General features: G+C 52.7%; 1 protein-coding gene across 1 annotated transcript; it reads right to left on the bottom strand.

The window, feature by feature from the left end:
- Window positions 1–839: 839 nt before the first annotated feature.
- Window positions 840–8,173, bottom strand: SLC48A1 (solute carrier family 48 member 1). The gene is made up of 3 exons (XM_059682678.1): window positions 7,941–8,173; window positions 2,526–2,693; window positions 840–2,008 (listed from the first exon to the last, which is right to left on the bottom strand). Exons 1-3 carry the CDS (start codon window positions 8,074–8,076, stop codon window positions 1,872–1,874), a joined length of 441 nt encoding a protein of 146 aa, XP_059538661.1. The 5' UTR covers window positions 8,077–8,173; the 3' UTR covers window positions 840–1,871.
- Between the last annotated feature and the right edge of the window lie 12,239 nt (window positions 8,174–20,412).

The following is a 20,412-nucleotide window of genomic DNA, read 5'->3' as shown; positions in this document are numbered from 1 at the left end:
ACACTCTAGCTGCCACTGCCTGCCCCACCTGGGGTAATAAGGAGGTGGCAGCTTTGGGCTGAGTCCATAGACAGAGGGCCCACTGTGGGGTGGAGTGGGGGGCGGGGCGGGGGAGACAGGTATATAGCTGCTCAGAACCTGCTCACTAAGGTATCCCCGAAGAGTCGTGAATCAGACTTACCTGGTTCCAGTCCCAGCTTGGAGGTCAGTTGTGTCATGTCACCTCTAGGGGGCCTCTGTTTACCAGTTAAAGGCTCCAGCAATAGACACTGTTTATGGTTCCTGCGCTAATGCACCATGACTTCTTAAGCGTATACTGAGCCTCAAAGAGAGAAGAGGTGAGGCCACAGGCCTGGACAAGCTCAGTGCATGCCAAGATGATGTGCCAGGGCTGCAAGCGCCTGTCTCTATGGCTCTGAGTGGGCCAGGCTTGTCCAGCCTACGGGAGTAGAGCCTCATGACCTCAGACCTGGCCCGAAGCCCTCACAGCCGGGGAGAGTATGAAGGGAAGAGGATCTATCCCCTTCCCATCTGTCCTGCCTCTGGGGTGACAGACACTAAACCCCATCTGTCCTGGCTGAGGCTGTGTCCATGGGCATCCTCACCCCGGCCAGGGTGTGCTGAGAGCCAGAGGAGGAGAGTCAAGCCGGTGGGTTCCCCCATGCCAAGGGGACCAGAGGGAGAGGGTCTCCAGCCCCTGAGACACCAACCCCTCTCCTGCCCACCAGGGCACATTGTGAGCTAAGGAAATGGCTTTACAAGACAACTAGAGACCCAGCACCACCAGCCCTCCCACCCACTGCTCTCACAATCTCCCCAAGAAACAACCAGAGGCTGTCTGATACAAACAGTCGCTGTATTTCTGCTTAAGTGACAGTAACACAGATAAGGCAAAGAGCTGAGGTGGGAAAGGGGTAGACGTGCAAAATGGCAACCTAACATAAAAAGACACACACATCAGTAGCCTCTTCCCTCCCAAGTCAGGGGAGCCCTTGGGCCAGTGTATGGGCAGAGAGCAGGTTTATCCTTCAAGAGGGAGGTAAAAGATATAAGCTCTAGGTGAGGGGCAGGAGTTGGGGGGGGGGGAGGCATCTCATAGCAGGGGGTGTTCTGGGTGTAACCAGGGCAAGTGTGAGAAGGCCGAGTGGAAATGCAGGGCTGCAGGTGTGTAGGCACAGATCTGGGGTCCTTCTGGCCTGCACCATGCTGCCCCCTACTCAAGCCCTTCTGGGGGCAGGAGCACCTTCCCCAAGATCCTTAGTCTGGCCTCATTTGGGGAGTCCTGCTCTGAGGTGTGTGGTGCGTGTAAGAGGGAGGACTTGGGTGGTGACGGAGATGACTGAACAGTACACTCGGGAGGCCAGCTCAGGGTGGGACAGGGACACTGAACTCTCTGCCTAAGACCTTGGGGGAACAACAGGATGGGATGCTGGGGTTTGGGGTGAGGTCTCTACTGGAGACCCCTTACTTGACCTTCCCTTCCCAGGTTTCCACCCTGGTCTGAGGGAAAGTCCCTGGGGCAGCAGGGACCAGATCACCTGCCCCCAGGCATGGGTCAAGGCCTCTTTGCCCCTCAACTGTTGCCTTGGCCCTTACAAAGCTTCCTCACTGAGCGCTAAGAAAATAGATCTATTTGAAAAGCTTCCCTCCAGCCAGGCTAATGAGGAGCAACAGAGCAGGACCCCTTTCCATCACCCCCAGGTCTCCCTCAAAGTGGACGGGGACAGGGTCCTGGGAGACCAAAGTCTTCCTGTTGTGTATCTCCTGCCACGGTGCTGGGGTACCCCAGGGGTGGGACAGTCCCACCTGATGTCTCAGAAGCTGAGTCCAGGTCCTGAGGACCCCAGGGTGCAGAGATCTCACCCCCTGGGTCAGAAATCGCTGAGGATGCTGATGTCGGCAAAGTCAGCCCGGTAGCGGTGGGCGTAGAGGCCGAGCAGGAAGGCCCACTTGAAGGCAATGAAGCTCCAAACGCAGGACAGGTAGTAGCTATTGGGGTCTTTGAGGCCTGCAAGGGAGAGGAGCCCGACTGACTCTGGCGGGCCTGGCCCTCTTTCCCCGCCCCCAGCCCCCCGCCCACAGGGCTGGGGCCGCCCTCTCCAACCTCCAATAGAGGCTGAACCAGCCTTCAGGGCTTGCAGGCAGTGGGATGAGGGAAGGTCAGGGCTGGCCATTCACAGGTGTGGCATCTTTTGCTTTTGTCACTTTTACCCTCAGCCACTTCCCACCCGCTTGAACCTGCCTGAACATCAGATTCCCTAGGGTCAGGGACAAGGGCCTTTGGCTTCTTGCTGGTTGCAGCCACCAGGGGGCACTGCCATCCTACTACATGTGCTCAGCACTTCCCACACATTTCACTGAACCCTTCCAACCCCAGGGTATGGCTACTCTCATTCAACCCACTCTAACAGTGAGAAAACTGAGACACAGGAGGTTAAGTGATCTGGCCAGTCCCTCGGATGTAAGCGCCACCCCCCAGTCCCCGTCCATCCCGCCCCGCCCCGCCCCCCAGCACTGGCCCTCACTCTGGTGTCGGGTGATGGCCAGCACAAGGAAGTTGCAGAAGGTGGCAATGGAGACAGCTGCGAAGAGGACGCCCACGAAGAAGAAGCCACGCAGCCCCTTGAGCCAGGTCCTCCAGTAATCCTGCATGTACATTATGTGCGTCACCAGGACCCACAGTGCCAGCACACCTGTGGGACAGACTTGGTCAGCGGGACAGACACTGCCATCACCCTCTCCTCCCAGCCTCCAGCCAGTGACCCCGGGTCCTCCAGGGACTGGTAGGACCCCTAGGCCAGCCTATTTCTGGGTTAGGAAATGCTGAAATACAGAGAGTGTTTGTCTTTACAGTCTCATGACTCTGGAATGGAGTTTTTAGAGGCCATAGGGCCTGTGATATCATGGGGGGCCGGATTGCAAGAGCAGATAAGGGAATCTCTCTTCAGTCACACAGTCGAGATCGGCAAAAATATAAAACCAATACCATTCTCCCTAATTTTTTTTTGTTTTGGAAAACATGACTGTTTCCTTACACACATATTACTTGTGTTAATGCAATGTGATTTTTAATATTTTAAATGCTTACAAATGTTCTCAGTTATCATTTCTAATATGGCACATATAGATATAACCCACATAAAATTTTCTTGGGGTTTCACTACTTTTTTAAGAGTGCAAAGAGGCCCAGCCTGAGGGCCACAGGTGTGGGAAGTGGTCCTCCCACCCTGACGTTCCTCCACCCAGCCCGAGGGCGTTCAAGACCTTGCTCATGGCCATACTCCCCGTCACTCCCTCCAGTCTGCTGCAAAGGGCAGGCCTGATGCCCTCAGCCTTTCCTGGGTCCACCCTCTGGGCCAGGCTGGGCATTTCCCCGACAATGCCAGCTGCTGCTCAGCCAATACGAATGCCCTCTGTGCCAGGCCGTGCCTGCCGCACAGCCTAAAGAGTGGAACAAATATCAGTTCCATTGGCAAGGGTCCGGAGCAGGCCTGCAGGGTCCCTGCAAGGAATGAGGAGAGGCAGAGCCAGCTGCAAGCCTGGCAGGTGGGGCCACACAGGCCGGGGGTCCTAGGCATCAGGAGACCTGTGTACACATGCACAGGAAGGATGGACATGTGGTTGGGGAAAGTGGTTGGTTATCTGTGGCGAGAAAGAGAAGAAAAGGAAGCTGATAAGGAGGTGGGGGTGGGAAGAGTGCTTTGACTGAATCTATGATACTTTAATTCTTAGGCTGGGTAGTAAGTGTAAGAGTGTTTATTAAATTATCCACCCTTTTTCAGTTGCCCAAAATATTTCATAAAAATGTTTTTTAAGTTAGGGAAAACAAGGCAGAGGGGAGCATCATCACAGAGCTATGCTCTGGTCACCAGCCCAGAAGTTGTCACAATTTAGGCAGCCTGGTGAGGGATGAAAACCATGAGACTGCCAGCCAGGACGCCTGGGGCCATACTCCATGGCACTCCCCCATGACCTCTCAGAGCCTTAGTGTTTCATTTCTAAAGATGGATAGCCCAAAGGTCCCGCCAGCGTGGAAACTTGGAGACTCCAGTTCCACACTAGTGAGGTGCAGCCTGCCAACGCTGCAGCTTCCCCTCCCGCCCCGTTTCACCCACACTCTCCCAGCTCTGCCCCTGCCCACCCCAACCTTCCAAGAGGACTGTGGGGCCTGGAATATGGGTCCCTCCACCTCTGAGATCGGGATGAGCTCGAACAAGCATCTCTCCATGGCCGAGGCAGGAAGTGGGAGCAGGCCAGGGGTGGACAGAGTAGCAACCCCACGGCTTCAGCTCACATCCTACGTGATCTGGGTTGTGTGCCAGCCACCCTTCCCAGAGTCTTTCCCTACCTTCTCACATGCATCCTAGGTGTTCATTTGGAGAGCCAATGGCTTCTTAAAGGGCCCAAGAAAGAGGCTTGTTGTCACTGAGTGCATTTGAGGAACAGTCAGAATGGCACCAGTCTGGGCCAGCCCCGTTGCCCTCTGTCTCTTTAACATGCCATGGAGTGGCTGGGGTAGCTGAGCTCTCAGATCCTCTGCCACTCAAAGATTCTGGAAGCTAGCTCAGGAGAAAAATAAGGTCAGAGCCATGCCTCTGTGACTCAGCAATTTCTGGGTTAGGAGATGCTGAAATACAGGCCTATGGAAATGCCATCTCTTAGCTCCCAAAACACCCACCCCCACATATACCCACGTGCCAAAAGGGGCTGAGCAGGAGGAAAAGGCAGATGGCTATCTTGGGTGTTCCAGGTCCCAGGTCTTTGTCAATTAGCAGGGACAACCTTCCTCACCTCTCCCTTCCCCTGCACACAGGGCTCACCTCCAAACACCAGCCAAGCCTGGAAGCAGGCTCGGTCTCACCTACCCCAGCTCTCACCACTCTCTGTGGAAGAAGGACCTCCCTCACCAACTCCACCCAAAGGTGCAGAGTGAAGGAGCAAGAGGCAACTGTCCCTCAGCCCTGCTCCCTTCCCTAGGACACTGTGGGCTCCAGGAGCCTGCTCTGCACAATCCAGGCAGAACGGACAGGTCCCCAGGCCCACCCACACGCATGTCCATGCCAGACCTCACCCCTCACTCCACCCAACCTGCTTCAAGGAACAGAGACCCTGCTTCTCTCAGGGAAAAGCAAGGCCCAGAGCTCCTCTCACTCACAGCTCCCCTGGGAAGAACACAGAGCCGTTTGGACTCCTGGGACAACTTTTCTATTCTTTTCCTCTTTCCTTGTCTGCCAGATGGAGAGTAAGAGTGTGCGTGTTTCCCCAGGGTTCCCACAGCAAAGCTTTCTTCTGCAACTGCCTTTCCTCCAAGCTTCTTCCCGGCACCACCAGGATGGGAGAGAGCGGGTCTCCACCCATGAACGCTCTTCCCGCTGGCCCCAGGCTCACCCTGTCCCAGAAACCAGCACCCCACTGGCCACTGCCCGCTACCCAGGAAGAAGGAACACACTAGGGCTGCCCTCTGGTGACTCGGCAGTTTCTGAGCTAGAAAACGCCAAGTCAGAAGTGGGGTGCTCACAAGTCAGTAAATTCGCTGATGCATCACCCCCAAAAGAGGAAGAAGTCTGGCTACAGACTCTCAGAACCTACTCAGGGTGGAGAGGGCACGTGGGTAGCCCTGGCCAGGCAAGCCCTCCCTCGCCCCACCACACCACCGCCAGGCAGTTATGGCTCTTCCATGGCCACCTCCTGGATGTCCAAGGCCAGACTGTCAGGGAGGCACCAGGACCCTGCTCCCGCTGATCGCTGCCCTGGTGCCCAGCTCCACAGCTGGCCTGCCTCAGAGGGAAGCCTGCAGGGATGGAGAGAGGGCAGAGTTGGGGTCAGAGGGAAGCCCCAGGACTCCCTGGAGCATAAGCTAGAGGGCCTAGTTCAGTGATGGCGAACCTTTTGAGCTCGGCGTGTCAGCATTTTGAAAAACTCTAACTCTGGTGCCGTGTCACATATAGAAATCTTTTGATATTTGCAACCATAGTAAAACGAAGACTTATATTTTTGATATTTATTTTATATATTTAAATGCCATTTAACAGAAAAATCAACCAAAAGAATGAGTTTGCATGTCACCTCTGACATGCGTGTCATAGGTTCGCCATCACTGGCCTAGTTCATGGCTCTCCAACAGGCAGCTGTGAGATGAATGAAAGGACACAAACTGCAACATTACAGGCCTGAAAAGCGTGTGGGGGGTAGGTAGAGGGGCAGGAGGGGAGGGTTGGGGGATGGGGGTGGGTAGGGTGTCTCTAAGATCATCTCCTTCACTGGCATCTCCTCCCACTCCTTACAGATGAGGAAACTGAGGCCCAGAAGGCATTGATGGGCCCAAGGTCACACAGCCTGGGCTCACTACACCAGGCCAGACTCCCAGCACACCCAGCTCTGATCCCAGGGGTGGCCCTCCCTCCTCACCTCCAAACAGCCCCCACCTCAGGTCTTATCAGTACAACCACAGCGCCTGGCCTGAAGACACCACCTTCCTGAGGGGAAAGCAGAAGGCTGGCAAGAAACGGGGAAAAAAAACTGCAAGAGAACCAGGAGAAACAGGGCAGATGGTGAGGGTCCCGGGGCGGAGGGAGGAGTCGGGTCTGCAGATAGGTGAACAGAGGTAGTCTGGCGGCCCCCAGGGAGAACAGAGAGCCACAGGTGGTGGGGCATCCGGGCAGGCATGAGAGCAGCCCAGCCAAGGCACCCACCACCCTTCCTTGGTGACTCCCCAGTGCTCTGGTTGGCGCTGCGTAGGCTATGGCTATGTATGCCCTCTTATAAGGCAGAACTTCCACCTCCCGCTCCTTTTCTACCCAGGGATGGCTCTCAGTAAGCTCAGGGGCAATGAGTAAATCTAGTTATTCGTCATCAGACATTACGGTCTCTCTGGGCAGAGGGTTTTAGTAATGGAATAAGCACATCATCTGTAACAGCATTATCCTTATGTGTATTTTTTTCCCCAAAGGTCTTTTCCCACACGTACTATTTCATGTCGCTGTGTAACCCCGGGGCGAGCTATTTATTTACTCCAAGCCTCAGTTTAAGCAGGCACAATAACAATGCCTACTTCACTGGACTGACATAAGGATTAAACGAGACAATGGAAGCAGATTGCTTAACAGTGTCTGGCACGTAGAACGCATTAAAAAAGTTAGCAAGTAGAAAAAATATGTTTCACTTTCAGACTAATTTTACAACACAGAGAGGTTAACGGCATGCCCTAAAGGTGCACAGCGAGCACAGAGCACCGGTGAGCACCCGGCTCCCACCCGGGTGCTGACGTTCTCACTCCAGCGCTGGTCTCCGCTTCCCTCCTAGAGGCACCGAAAGGGCGGCCAGGGCGGGTGAGCAGATACCGGTGCAGGAGCCACAGCACCAGGGTGGCCCAGAGACACCGCCGCGGCGGAAACACGTGCAGTTTCCCTCGCATCCCCCGAGTGCCTTTCCAGGCGCCCCCCAAGGCCTCCGCTGGGTGGGGTCCACACCAGAAAGAGGCAGGCGGGCTTCCCCAGGAGCCCCCCGCCCTCCTTCCCACTTACCCGTCTCTGCCCTCACCCAGCCCCAAGGAAGAGGCGCGGCAGCAGCGGGACCCCCAGAACAGGTGTGTCTGGAGGGTCTTCACCCTGAGCCCGGGGGCAGCCCTGGGAAGCGGCGCCGAGCGATGCGGGGCGCAGGAAGAGGTGCCATGGGCAGTGGGCGGGCGAGGGGCCGCGAGCCACCCCAGGCGGCAGCGCCTGGCAGGCAGGCGGGTGCCAACCCCAGCAGGACGTCGGCGCCCGGGCAGCGCCAGGGCGCGGAGAATGCTTGGGCCGCGAGAGGCCCGCGCTGCGAAAGGCTGTTTTGGGTAAACACCCCCCCTGCTCCCCCGCGAGGTGTCACCCGCGAGGAGCCGCGGGAGCAGAGCGCCTCCCCTCGCCCCACAACCCGGCCCCAACGCCCCCCGAGCCCCGGGGTACCTGCGAGTCCCCCCATCGCCGCCGTCCACGGCTGGCTGTAGACCACCGTCCAAACGATGAAGATGGAGAAGCCGGCCACGGAGCTGAGGCCGGAGTAGGCGGCGCGGAGGCCGAGCTGCCTGCGAGACGGGGCCATGGGTGCGGGCGCCGGGCGCGAGGGCGAGCTCAGCCTGCGGGAGTCACAGGTGCAGGGCCCGGAGCCGGAGCCGGAGCCGCCGGCCGCCGCGAGCTCCGCCCAGGCCCGCCCCTCCCCGCGCCCCGCCCCGCGCCGCGCCGCCGCTGGCACAGCGCCCTCCCTGGCCGGAGGCCGCCGACGCCGGAGCCCAGGCCCGCCGAGCTGGGCGCCTGAGGTCCTGAGGCTGCCGGTCAGGGGGACGGATGCCTGTCCGCAGGGCAGACCCCGGGCTTGTCTCAGACCCGCCGTATCCGGATACTTGGGCACTGGCGGGGCCTAGCAATGCATGTTTAGAGAAGCAGCGGCGGTGGCTGCTTTAAACGTTCAATCTCTGGATAGGAGGCACCTTCTCTTTTAAAATTTGAGATTTAAATGTCTCATCACAAATTAAAACATCAATTAAGAAACATGAAAGTACACAGTGAATACGATTCCTTCCGCCCTGCCCGGTCCCCTCCCTGACCTTCTTCAGACGGTACTTCACACTGAAGCTTGAGAATCCCTGCCACCATCACCTTCTAACTCTGGCTCACAGCTCCCCTTTCCTTTCCTCTCCACAAGCCTCTCCCCCTCACCCCCAATCCCCACCAGACATCACCTCCACCCTCAGCGTCAGATGAAAGGGAAAACCCGACCTAACACAGAGCCCGCAGGGCACTTAGAATCAAGTTGGGGAGGCCCATCACATACCTGCACAGGATAAGTAGCCAGTATTTCTTGTATTCATTTCTTTCCGCTGCAAATCACCACGAATGTAATGGCTTAAAATAGCACACATTTATAATCTTCTAGTTCTGTAGACCCCAAAATGGGTCTCCCTGGGCTAATATGAAAGGGATAGCAGGACTGCCCGCCTGAAGGCTCAAGGAGAACATCTGCTTCCGTAGCTAACTATATACATTCCTTGACTCAAGGCCCTCTTTCTTCATCTCCCTTCATCATCTCCTTTGAACTCTGCTTCTGTTGTCACATCTTCTCTCTCCCTGACTCTGCTCCCTCCCTCTTTTCCCTTATAAGGACCCTGGTGATTAAGAACCTGGATAATCCAAAATAATTTTCCCACATCAAAATCCTTACCTTGCCCAACCGGCATGGCTCAGTGGTTGAGCATCAACGTATGAACCAGGAGAAGACGGTTTGGTTGGATTCCTGTCAGAGCACATGCCCAGGTTGTGGACTCGATCCCCAGTACGGGGCATGCAGGAGGTGCCCATCAATGATTCTCTCTCATCATTGATGTTTCTATCTCTCCCTCTCTCTTCCTCTCTGAAATCAATAAAAATATATTTTAAAAATCCTTAACTTAATCACATCCACAAAATCTCTTTTGCCATGTAAAGTAATATATTCACAAGTTCTGGGGATTAGGACATGGACATCTTGGGGGAGGCTCTATTCTGACTACCACACCCGTCTGAAATTAAACTCCGTAAGCAGGGATTGTACCACCTTTGTTCACACCAACACCTAGATGAATGCCGGGCACATAATAGCCCCTTAATAAACATTAGTTAAATAAATGAATGCAAGTGAATAAAGGTAAGCATTAACTAGCAATCATGCACATGAAACCTAGGCAGGGTATGATTAATTAATTGCAAAATGAGTGATGTAAACCAGTGTAAATAAACCCCATCTGCCTCGTTTCAGAATCGTCTGGGAGCTTCTTTAAAAACAAAAAGACCCCAGACTCCTCTCCTGGCCCATTACATTTGAATGTTGGGAATATATTTTTTTTTAATGAGACGTGATTTTAATGTGGTGAGAACCCAGCCCTCCTCCAGGAACCGCTGAAGGAGAGACTCATAGCTTGATGGTCAGAGAAGGGAGTGAGCCCCAAGGTCCACAGTACACTGCCATGGATGGCTTCAGAGTCCACAGTACACTGGCCAGCTGGCATGGCACTCCAGGCCGTGGGAACAGCATGTATACAGACAGCACAGAGGGAAGAAATAACATGTCAGGTCGGGAATCTGTAAGTAGTTTGTGGTCTGTGGGTGGAGTGCTGGGTTTTGAAGTTAGAAATGTTCTGAACATAAAGGGCTTTGAGTGCTCTGCTAAGAAGGCTGTCCCCCTCCCTGTGGAGCCAGGGGGAGGGAAGAGAGTAACAGTTCTGTGTTCTAGAAATGTGGCCAGAGTAATAGTGTGGGGGTGAAATTTTCCCCGCCTGTAAAGTGGGGACAGCAGTGAAATCTTCAAGTGTCGTGATGAGGACATGGTGCTTAAAAGAGTGCCTAGCACATAGTAGGCGCTCATTAAATGTCCACAAGTATGATTAGTAGCAGCAGATCAGCTGCCATGGCAAATGATGTGGGGAGTCTGAAAGGTGGTTTAGGTCAAGGCAGTGAGAATGGAAACGAGGGAGCTGATTCAGGACTTATTCTAATTAAACTATTAGAACCTTAAAGGTCAGGTAGGAACTAATTAGCTGGGCAGACAGAAAGGAGGAGAGCAAAAATATTATGAGTGGACATATTAGGAGTAGTGTAGAGTAGGGAGCAAACTTGTTAGGCTAGAGTATGAAATTGTGCAAGAAAATAATGAAGAAATAATTATGCAACAGTAGCTTGGGCCCAGGTTGTACAAGAAGGCTAAGGGCAGGCTGAAACTTTTTCTTAATTGTGGAAACTTTTTCTTAACTGTTGAAGGATTTTATACTCAGATAGGGTTACCACTTACTCTGTGGCCCTTGGCCCCTAATTCAATAGAAGTTTCTGCCAAGAAAAAAATTTTCTATATCTGCCCTCTCCAAAATGATATTATTCACATATGGCTATTATTTGATATGTGACTTGCTGAATTTTCAATGGTTTTTAATTTTAATTTAAATAACCACATGTGGCTATCATATTAGCATGTGGTCCTCTCAGAGCCCCATCACTCCATCTATCTAATGAGAATGATGATGATGGCACATAGGTTTGCTGTAAGGGTTAAGGTTTATTGAGACTCTACAGTTAAAGCACTCACCACAGTATAACTCAACACATGTTTATTGCTGTTGTTGAAATTGTTTGCTATTGTTATTATTGAACAGGAACAGCATGACATAAGCCATGCCTTGGGAATATTAGTTAGACTGTGGTATCCAGGTTAGATTGAATGGGAAAGAAAACTGTAAAAGAACCCTAACTGGTTTGGCTCAGTGGATAGAGCGTTGGCCTGCGGACTCAAGGGTCCCAGGTTCGATTCTGGTCAAGGTCATGTACCTTGGTTGCAGGCGCATCCCCAGTGGGGAGTGTGCAGGAGGCAGCTGATGGATGTTTCTCGCTCATCGATGTTTCTAACTCTCTATCCCTCTCCCTTCCTCTCTGTAAAAAATCAATAAAATATATTTTTAAAAAAACTGTAAAAGAGAAAGCATTCACAAGGCTATTTCAGTGGTAAGGTGTGGGTTAATTGAGATCTTACTTGAGACAGCCCATGAGAATGGGAAAAAAACAGAAGGATTATGGAGCTACAAGCAGAAAGGTGTACATCCAATTCTTCCCACATCAGCTTCCTTTCTGAAGTACTTTCAGAAAGCACACTCCCAGCCCAACCCAAGACAGAAACCACTGCCCACCCCCCAGAAACTGCAAATGACCACCATTAGTAGCTCTTTTTCTGGCATGTGACATCCTGAAGTTGAACTTTGAACACTTCCCAGATTCTTTGCAGTTAAACTGATGCCATGGGAGGGAGTTCTGAGCAATGGAATCAAAACAGAAGCAACGTGTGCCATTACCAGGTTGGACCCATACAAATTTCTCATGTATCTGCCATTATTCCTTCTTCCTCTTCTGTGATGATTTTAGGGGCCACATGTTGAAGACAGCTTAGGATCCTTGAATGAATGAATAAATCAGAGCTACTCCCTCCATCTCCCAGCCCCTCATCGGACTGTAACATGAGTGAGAAGTGCATCTTTGTTGGGCTAAGCCCCTGAGATTTCAGAGATGTTTGTTATAGTTAACCTTATTATCACAATACATCATCCTCATTCCATTTCAGGTCATGTAAACATAGCCTATGGCTAACCTGCCTGAACTATCAATCCCTCTGAAGTCACTTTGAATTGGGTCCCACCAATATTAAGGCAGATTCCTGATTCCCACCTGCAGGAACCGTGCCTCCTAAGGCATTTCTTCCTCACTCCCCCAAAGCAGGCACATTCCAGACATATCTTCTCCCACAAGGCTACGTGGAGGCTACCCTCACTAAGCTATATTCCAGTTGATAACATTTGTCAGCACTTCCTCCTCTCTGTTCCTTAATCCCCACCCAGCAGGATGTCATCTGGAGCATGTCCTTGTTTTCTATGGCTCCAGCCCCAAACCTAGACGTCATCACTGAGTCCTCCTTTTCCTTCACCTCCTACATCCAATTCATTAGTTGGGTCTGCCCTATCCTCTTTCCATCTCCTTGCCACCACCCTAGTCCAGTCACTCTCATCACCTCGACTGCCTCCTGCAACAGCCTCCTAGCTGGTCTTCCTCTGCTCATGCTTTCCCCTCCAATCCATTCTCCACCCAGCAGCTGGCGTGATCTTTAAAAATAGCAACCTGCCCAGCCAGTGTGGCTCAGTAGTTGAGCATTGACCTATGAACCAGGAGGTCATCGTTCGATTCCCAATCAGGGCACATGAACAGATTGCAGGCTCAACCCCCAGTGGGGGCATGCAGGAGGCAGCCCATCAATGATTCTCTCTCATCGTTGATGTTTCTATTTCTCCCTCTCCCTTCCTCTCTGAAATCAATAAAAAAAAAAAAACTTAAAAAACAACAACCCAGAACATGGTACTGCCCTGCTGTAATCTCTCCAATAGCTTCCCACAGTTCTTAGGGTGCACTTATGGGTCCTCGCCAACTCCAGCTAGCCTCGGCCCTGCTCGTTTCACTTCTGGCACACTGGTCTTCTTTCTGTGCTCGAATGTGCCAAGTTTGTTCCTGCCTCGGGGGTCTTTGTATTTTGTGCCTGGAAAGCTCTTCTCTGAGTGCCCATAAGATCAATCCCTCATCACTCTAGTCTCAGCTCAAATATTACCTCCTCAGAGAGGCAATCCTGTTCTTTTTTTTTCCCCCCCATAACTCCCCTCCTCCCAGTTCCCGCCCCACCCTCCACCCTCACTCCCCACCCACTGTCCTCATCCATAGGTGCACGATTTTTGTCCAGTCTCTTCCCGCATCTCCCACATCCCTTTCCCCCCCAAGAATAGTCAGTCCATTCCCTTTCTATGTCCCTGATTCTATTATGATCACCAGATTATTTGTTCACTTGATTCTTAGATTCACTTGTTGATAGATGCATGTTTGTTGTTCATAATTTGTATCTTTACCTTTTTCTTCTTCTTCCTCTTCTTAAAGGATACCTTTCAGCATTTCATATAATCCTGGTTTGGTGGTGATGAACTCCTTTAGCTTTTCCTTATCTGTGAAGCTCTTTATCTGACCTTCAGTTCTGAATGATAGCTTTGCTGGATAAAGTAATCTTGGTTGTAGGTTCTTGGTATTCATCACTTTGAATATTTCTTGCCATTCCCTTCTGGCCTGCAAAGTTTCTGTTGAGAAATCAGCTGACAGTCGTATGGGTACTCCCTTGTAGGTAACTGAGTTTCTTTCTCTTGCTGCTTTTAAGATTCTCTCTTTGTCTTTTGCTCTTGGCATTTTAATTATGATGTGTCTTAGTGTGGTCCTCTTTGGATTCCCTTTGTTTGGGGTTCTCTGCGCTTCCTGGACCTGTAAGTCTATTTCTTTCACCAGGTGGGGGAAGTTTTCTGTTATTATTTCTTCAAATAGGTTTTCAATATCTTGCTCTCTCTCATCTTCTGGCACCCCTATAATTCTGATGTTGGTATGCTTGAAGCTGTCCCAGAGGCTCCTTACACTATTTTCATATTCTTTTTTCATTTTGCTTTTCCAGTGGTGTTTTTTGCTTCTTCGCATTTCGAATCTTTGACTTGATTCTTGTGCTCCTCTGGTCTGCTGTTGGGTGTCTGTATAATATTCTTTATTTCAGTCAGTGTGTGCTTAATTTCTAGTTGGTTCTTTATCACAACATTGAGGGTCTCAGATTTCTTGAGGATCTCACTATATTTATCAGCAGTTTCTAGAAAATTATTGAAAGACCTTAAAATTGCGGTTTTTAGCTCTATATCCTCCATTTCTGTCATGTTTCTTTGTCTCCGCATTTTTTATGCTTTCTTGGTGCACCCCCTTGTGGTCTTTGTGCGCAGTCTTGTTGTAGTTAAGCCTTGATTGTTGTCGGCAATACTGGGGGTGATTTGACCTCCAGGCCAACTGGCTATGAGAGTCCCTGTTCTTTTTTTAAAAAATATATTTTATTGATTTTTTACAGAGAGGAAGGGAGAGAGATAGAGAGCTAGAAACATCGATCAGCTGCCTCCTGCACACTCCCCACTGGGGATGTGCCTGCAACCCAGGTACATGCCCCTGACCGGAATCGAACCCGCGACCTTTCAGTCCGCAGGCCGACGCTCTATCCACTGAGGCAAACCGGTTACGGTGGCAATCCTGTTCTTATGTGAAGTACAATCCCTCGCCTGATTTATTTCCCATAGCACTTATACTATGTGAAATTACCTTATATATTTGTTAATCCTTTTCATCCACTCCCCTGCCACTCCATTGGAATATAACTTCATGAATGCAGGGGCTTTATCTGTTGGGGACCAACTTCTCTTGGTTTGGTCAGAGCTGTCCTGGTTTTACCACTCGGTCTGGGGCAAACCGTGATGGTTATTCACTCTATTTCCTGCTTTGATCACTTCTGCATTCACAGCATCTAGTCTAATGGCAGGTGAATAGGTGAATTCAATAAATATTTGTGCAATGAATAAAGGAAAGAAGGGCTGGCTGTCCATAAAGAATTCTTTGATCCTGGCTCTAGGGGGCAGCCTTCCCCAACCTTGTGACTTGAGACCCAGTTTTGCAAAGTTGGGCTAAAATCTCCTGTGCATGAATTTAGTGGTGAGTTCCACTGGATCCTCCCCAGAGATCTTATATGGTTCCCTTGCCCATCCCCCGCTCTCGTGGAGTTCAAGACTGCGAACCCTGATTAAGGCAGCCCAAGGTTGTGCCTGACACAGAGCTGGGTCCCCTGTCTCCACCCCACCTCGGCCCCCTTCTGCAGCTTCATCTTCCTCATGAGGTCAGGCTGACAGACCACAGAGCAGAAAAGGCTGACAGAGAGGAGGAGCCGGTGGCTCACTGCAGGGAGGAGCTGGCCCCATCCTGAACATCCCAGCTGCCCAGGCTGCAGGAAGGCATCCTGAGTTGAGGGCTCAGATCCAGGGGCTCCCCTTGGCTCCCCACTGCTGCTCCCCAGGGCTGTGGCTGTCTTCTGACCCTCAAAGGGGATACCTTCCCTTCTCAGGGCTGGAGAAACTGCTCGGCACCTGGCTTCTCGCCGAGACCCACTTCCTCTGCCCGCTCTTTGAGAGCCAGGAAGTCCACACAGAGGGCAGGTTGCTGAGAGGATGCTGAGTGGAAGCAACAGGTCTCAGAGCTCAATAGCTTAATGAGCATGTGAGTATCCGAGGCCGGGTGAGAGGCATGGGGCGAGGGGAGGGGAAGCATGTGCTATTGCAGCTGCAGTCGCATTTGGGAGGGCAGCATGGAGGGGCCCAGGCCTGCTCACCTCTCCTAACATTCTCTGGCGACGTCCATCTCCTGACCTGAACGCCCCAATCAAGGTACCTACTCCAACTCTCTTTTTCCTTTCACTTTGAGGTTGTTGTTGGCTGAGGGGAGGGGGAGAAGAGAGAGGAGGACCGCAAAGCCTGCAGTTAACCTCTACATGGCCTTGCACCTGGTACAGCCGGGAGGGGGAGGGAGAGAATACTAAGGCGGAGAGAAGGAGGGGAGGGCATTAACTCTTCCTGAAGGACAAAGCCTGGCACAGGGATGAGTATCTATTTGTCCTTTAGATTTGAATTTGGGGATTTGATGTTTGAATGAGAAAGTTAACTGTGGAGGCTTAATCAATACATACAGATCCTCCTGTAGCCCAGCTGCAAGGCACTGGGTGAAGTTAAGGGACTAGAAATAAGGCTGTCCCCTCGTCCAGAGCATGGGACCCCAAAAGAGCACCCTAGAGAGGCCACAGCTGAGGCACTTCCAGGAGGAGGAAGAGGATAGAAAGGTACCAGGAAGAAGGACAGATGGGGGAGGGGGTCTGAGGGAGGTGAAAGGACCCGAGCAGGAGGGGGAAATTAGTTCATTTAACTCAGGAAACCTCTTTGCAGGGCCTCTGCGTGCAGGCCCTGACGCTGAGACCCCGCAGCCTCGGGTAAAGCAGAGCCAGTCCCTACCCTCTGGGAGCTTACATTCTGCTAGAGGAGGGTCACTGATGATAATTAGGCAGGTTTCAATTCAGTTGTGGTGAGCGCTAGTTTGGCAGGGAACTAGGGGGAATCCTGGCACAAGCGGGGGCTCTATCAGGGGAGAGGAGCCAGGCTGAGGTCAGGGCTGCTTTGCTGGCTCTCAGGGCCCCTGCAAGCACCCTGGGAAAGGCCCGGGGAGCCTGAGGCCCAGGGAGAACTGAAGCCTGAGGGAAGATTAAACTGGGATTCAGGCCTTTCAAGGCCTCGCTAGGAGGGGCAGCCAAGAGCAGGAAGGGACTGCCAGAGCCTGGGCTGGGGCCTCTGAGCAGCAAGGGCTGCCTCTCTGTAGGGAGGGAAAGACTGACAGTGGAGGAGAGGAAGTGGCCTGTGCTCTCTCATTCAGACTGCAGACTTTCCTCTCTTCCACTTCCGGCTCTGGACCCCCTCTCTCCCCGCTTCCCGCTCTGGACCCCGTCTTTGCAGCCTGCCCTGGGCTTTCAGAGTGTCCTCTCTGGAGGGAGGAAATGGGCAGGAGCTCTGGTGCCTGGAAGTCTTTGAATGTTCAGCTTCCTCCGTGGCCCCAGCACTTCCTGAGTGGGATTCGGGGCAGGATTCGGGGCTGCTCTGATGCTAGGAAGGGGCCTCTCTCCCTGGCTTCCTGTCCTCATTACCAACGTACTTGCCCCCTCTTCAGCCAGTGCTCTGGATCCAGACAGAACTGGGCATCTGCGAGCCGAGCTGGGGCTGGGGCTGGGCTCTCTCAGGCCCCTGCAGCTGACTGCCTGGTCTCTGAAACACGCGGGCACAGTCTGAGTCCTGAACAAAGGCTGCCCGGATAGGCTGGACGATGGGAGGGCTTGAGACTGGGCTTGGAGAGGCTGGGAATGTTGGAAAGACGGAAGGGGGAGGAGGTGGTGTAGGTGGGGGCTGGGGAGTGGTGGTGCTGGGGAAGGCTAGGCAGACCAGAAGCTGGGCCATGGTGCAGGAGTGAGGGAAAAGGACACCGAGCCTGAGGAAGAGTGGCCCTAACCAGACTGGAGCCACCATTTTATTTTATTTTATTTTTTTATATATTTTATTGATTTTTTACAGAGAGGAAGGGAGAGGGATAGAGAGTTAGAAACATTAATGAGAAACATCGATCAGCTGCCTCCTGCACACCCCTCACTGGGGATGTAACCGCAACCAAGGTACACGCCCTTGACCGGAATCGAACCCGGGACCCTTCAGTCCGCTGGCAGACGCTCTATCCACTGAGCCAAACCGGTCAGGGCCGGAGCCACCATTTTAGAACATTGATTACTCAAGGTCAGATGCAGTGTCTCCTGGGTATTTGGAACACACATACCTTGAAAAGTAGCAGCTGGAGGGAGATTTCAGCTACGGATTTATGCACATTCATATATCACCCAATTTCCCTGGCAGGCAGGCCTGTTCCCCTCCTTTCAGCACAGCTTCAGACCTGCCCCTGCCGTCTCTGCTGCTCTCCCTGCCTCTGTTTCCCCTACGGCCCAGTCACCACCACTGGCCGGCCAGCTCACTGACTGCTTCCTCGCCCCTCTCATACATGGATAGTGTGAGCACCAGTCAGAAGAATCTGCCTCCATGAAAGTGTGGGACCCCTGCTCTTGCCTCGGTCATCTTCCCACTGGTCCCAGCCCTGTCTCGCCCTCATGAACTTCCTTCTAACTTGCTCACCACTCCCTCCTGGAGAAGACAGGAGCCCATCTCTCCTCTGCCTTCCTGCCCCACCTCTGTCATAAGTGACTGGCTGTGACCTGCTAGTCCTGAGGAGGTTTGGCTCAGTGCCCACCAGGGTTCCAGCTCCCTGCCTCTGCCCCCACCCCAGGAATGGGCAGGGAGGGGGTGGGGGAGTTGAAGTGAAATCGCCCTTGGGGAAGGAGCCTGGGCAAGCATCACAGGACCTTGAACCTTCCAGAGCCCTAAGGTAGGGCCCACATGATGGTACCTATTCTCTTCTCAGTCCCTCTCCATGTCGATCAACCATGGCCAAGGTGGAGTCCCAGGGATGCTGAGGGAGGCTGCAGTGGCCAAGGTAGCAGGCAGAGCCCTTACACCCTCTGGTCTCCAAGCTGGCCCTTTCTGCAGGAGGCCTGGCCCACTGGAGCCCTGTTAGTTAAAACTTCCTCCAACCTCCCACTCTCCTTTCCACCAATCAACCTCAAATGACATAGCTGAGCCTGCGAGCAAAGGCTGCAGCACAGGAGAAAAGAGTAGGAGACAAAGAAGCAGCAAGGAGGGAGAGAAATGGCAAAAAATGCCCTGAAAATGAACTGAAAAACCACCCCCCATCCCTTCCACCCTGCCCTGGGTGTAGGCCCTGGGCAGGCACCAGATGACTTCCCACAGTTCCCATTCATTTCATTTCCACCCATAATCAGTAAGCACCTACTTTATGCCAGACACTGTGCTGGGTAGAGAGGCCCAACCAGATGAGTGTGTTCGGGTGATAACAGCACATTCCACCAGACTCTGTGGTCCTGAAGCCCAGTATCCGCTCAGTTTTAGATCGTCGGTGTACTGCAGAGTTCCTGGCACTTACAGTGAACGTTGTGGAATGGATTACACATTCTTGTGGCATTCCCTAGGGAGGATGTTGAGCATAGTAGTCAGGGAGGCAGTACAAAATAGTGGGGAAGAGGGTGTGGGTTCTGCAGTCCGACTGCCTGAGTCGGGCTCCGCCCAATTCAATGTGTGAGCTTGGGCAAGCTACTCTCCCTCTCTGACTCCAGTATCCTCATTTGCAAATAGGGATTGTTCTGAGGATTAAAAGGTGATGTCTATAAAATGGCAAACAGCAACTTGCACATAGGACTGCTGGCAGAGACCATCACAGGGCTAGAGCAGGTGTGTGTGTGTTGGGGGTGGGGGGGGCATAACGGATGGATGCAACAGATTATTCATTAGCTGAATCCACCAGGCTTGGTGGCTGATTGGATGTGGGGGAAGGAGGGAACAAGGTTCCTTGCTTAGGCAGTGGTGAGGCTCCTGGAGTAGGAAGCTGAGAGGGGCAGGGCTGGAGGAGGGGCAGGTGGGTGGAAAGGGAGTTTTAGACCTGCCTAGTGAGAAGGATCTGTGAAGATTCAGGAAGCTTTAGGCTCCACAAGCAGAAAGGCCTGTGTGGGAGGAATATGGCCCAGAATCAAAGCCAGGGGCTGAAAAGCCCCCCTTACCCATTCACCCTCCTCAACTATTATGTGGGAGCCTCTGCGGCCCCCTGCCACCTGCCTGAAGAGAATGGGGCAAAAGGTTTGCTGTATGGGTAGACTGAGTCAAGGGGCCCTGCTCTCCAGCCTCCATCACCTCCCTGTTCCTCCGCCACCTCTGCAGCCTGTGTGCACCCAGGCCTGGGGGCAGCGACTCTGGATGTGGGCGTTGCCCCTTGGTGGGAACCGCCAGGCTGAGGCAGGACTTCGCGTGGTCATGCACCCAGGCTCTGACTGCTTCGGTAGAATCCCTCACTGCTCCACCTCTTCCTAGTCATGGCCCCTCGGGCATGGCATTTGACCTTCTGGTGTCTCAGCTTCCTCATCCGTAAAGTGAGGTAATAATAATACCTATCTCAGGACTGTTGTGATGATTAAATCAGAGAATGTATATAAAGTATCAAGTACAGGGCCTGTGCATGTTAATTATTATTATTATTATGTATCTGTCCAGTCTGGGCAAGGCCTGGCATGTGTCCCTAAGATGACTCACCATCTGGCTTGGGATGTCTTCCTCAGGCACACTACCCTAGTTCCCTGCCCCTCCAGGCCTCAGCCTCAGTCGGATCTCTACTGAGCTGTCATTCTATTGGCCAGCCCCCACCCAGGACTCCTGAGCCATAGAAACCTGCCCATCATGGCCTCGGTGGGAGCCAGGGGCTTTGCCTGCCAGTTACAACAGTGAGATAAGTGGAAGGGCCAACCTTGATGGTCTCCCTTGGCTACCAGTGAACAGGTAATCAGCAG

This window comes from Myotis daubentonii, chromosome 2, assembly GCF_963259705.1.
Source record: "Myotis daubentonii chromosome 2, mMyoDau2.1, whole genome shotgun sequence".
In the NCBI taxonomy this organism is placed as follows: Eukaryota; Metazoa; Chordata; class Mammalia; order Chiroptera; family Vespertilionidae; genus Myotis; species Myotis daubentonii.
The sequence above is the reverse complement of the archived record's forward strand: the minus strand, read 5'-3'. Positions and strand labels throughout refer to the sequence as shown.

Excerpts from the sequence above, each read along its gene's own strand:
- SLC48A1 (XM_059682678.1), bottom strand. The coding sequence starts at position 8,076 with ATGGCCCCGTCTCGCAGGCAGCTCGGCCTCCGCGCCGCCTACTCCGGC. Across the intron at positions 2,694-7,940 it reads GGCGATGGGGGGACTCGCAG|GTGTGCTGGCACTGTGGGTC; the intron begins GTACCCCGGGGC and ends TCTGTCCCACAG. Across the intron at positions 2,009-2,525 it reads GGCCATCACCCGACACCAGA|GCCTCAAAGACCCCAATAGC; the intron begins GTGAGGGCCAGT and ends TCTCCCTTGCAG.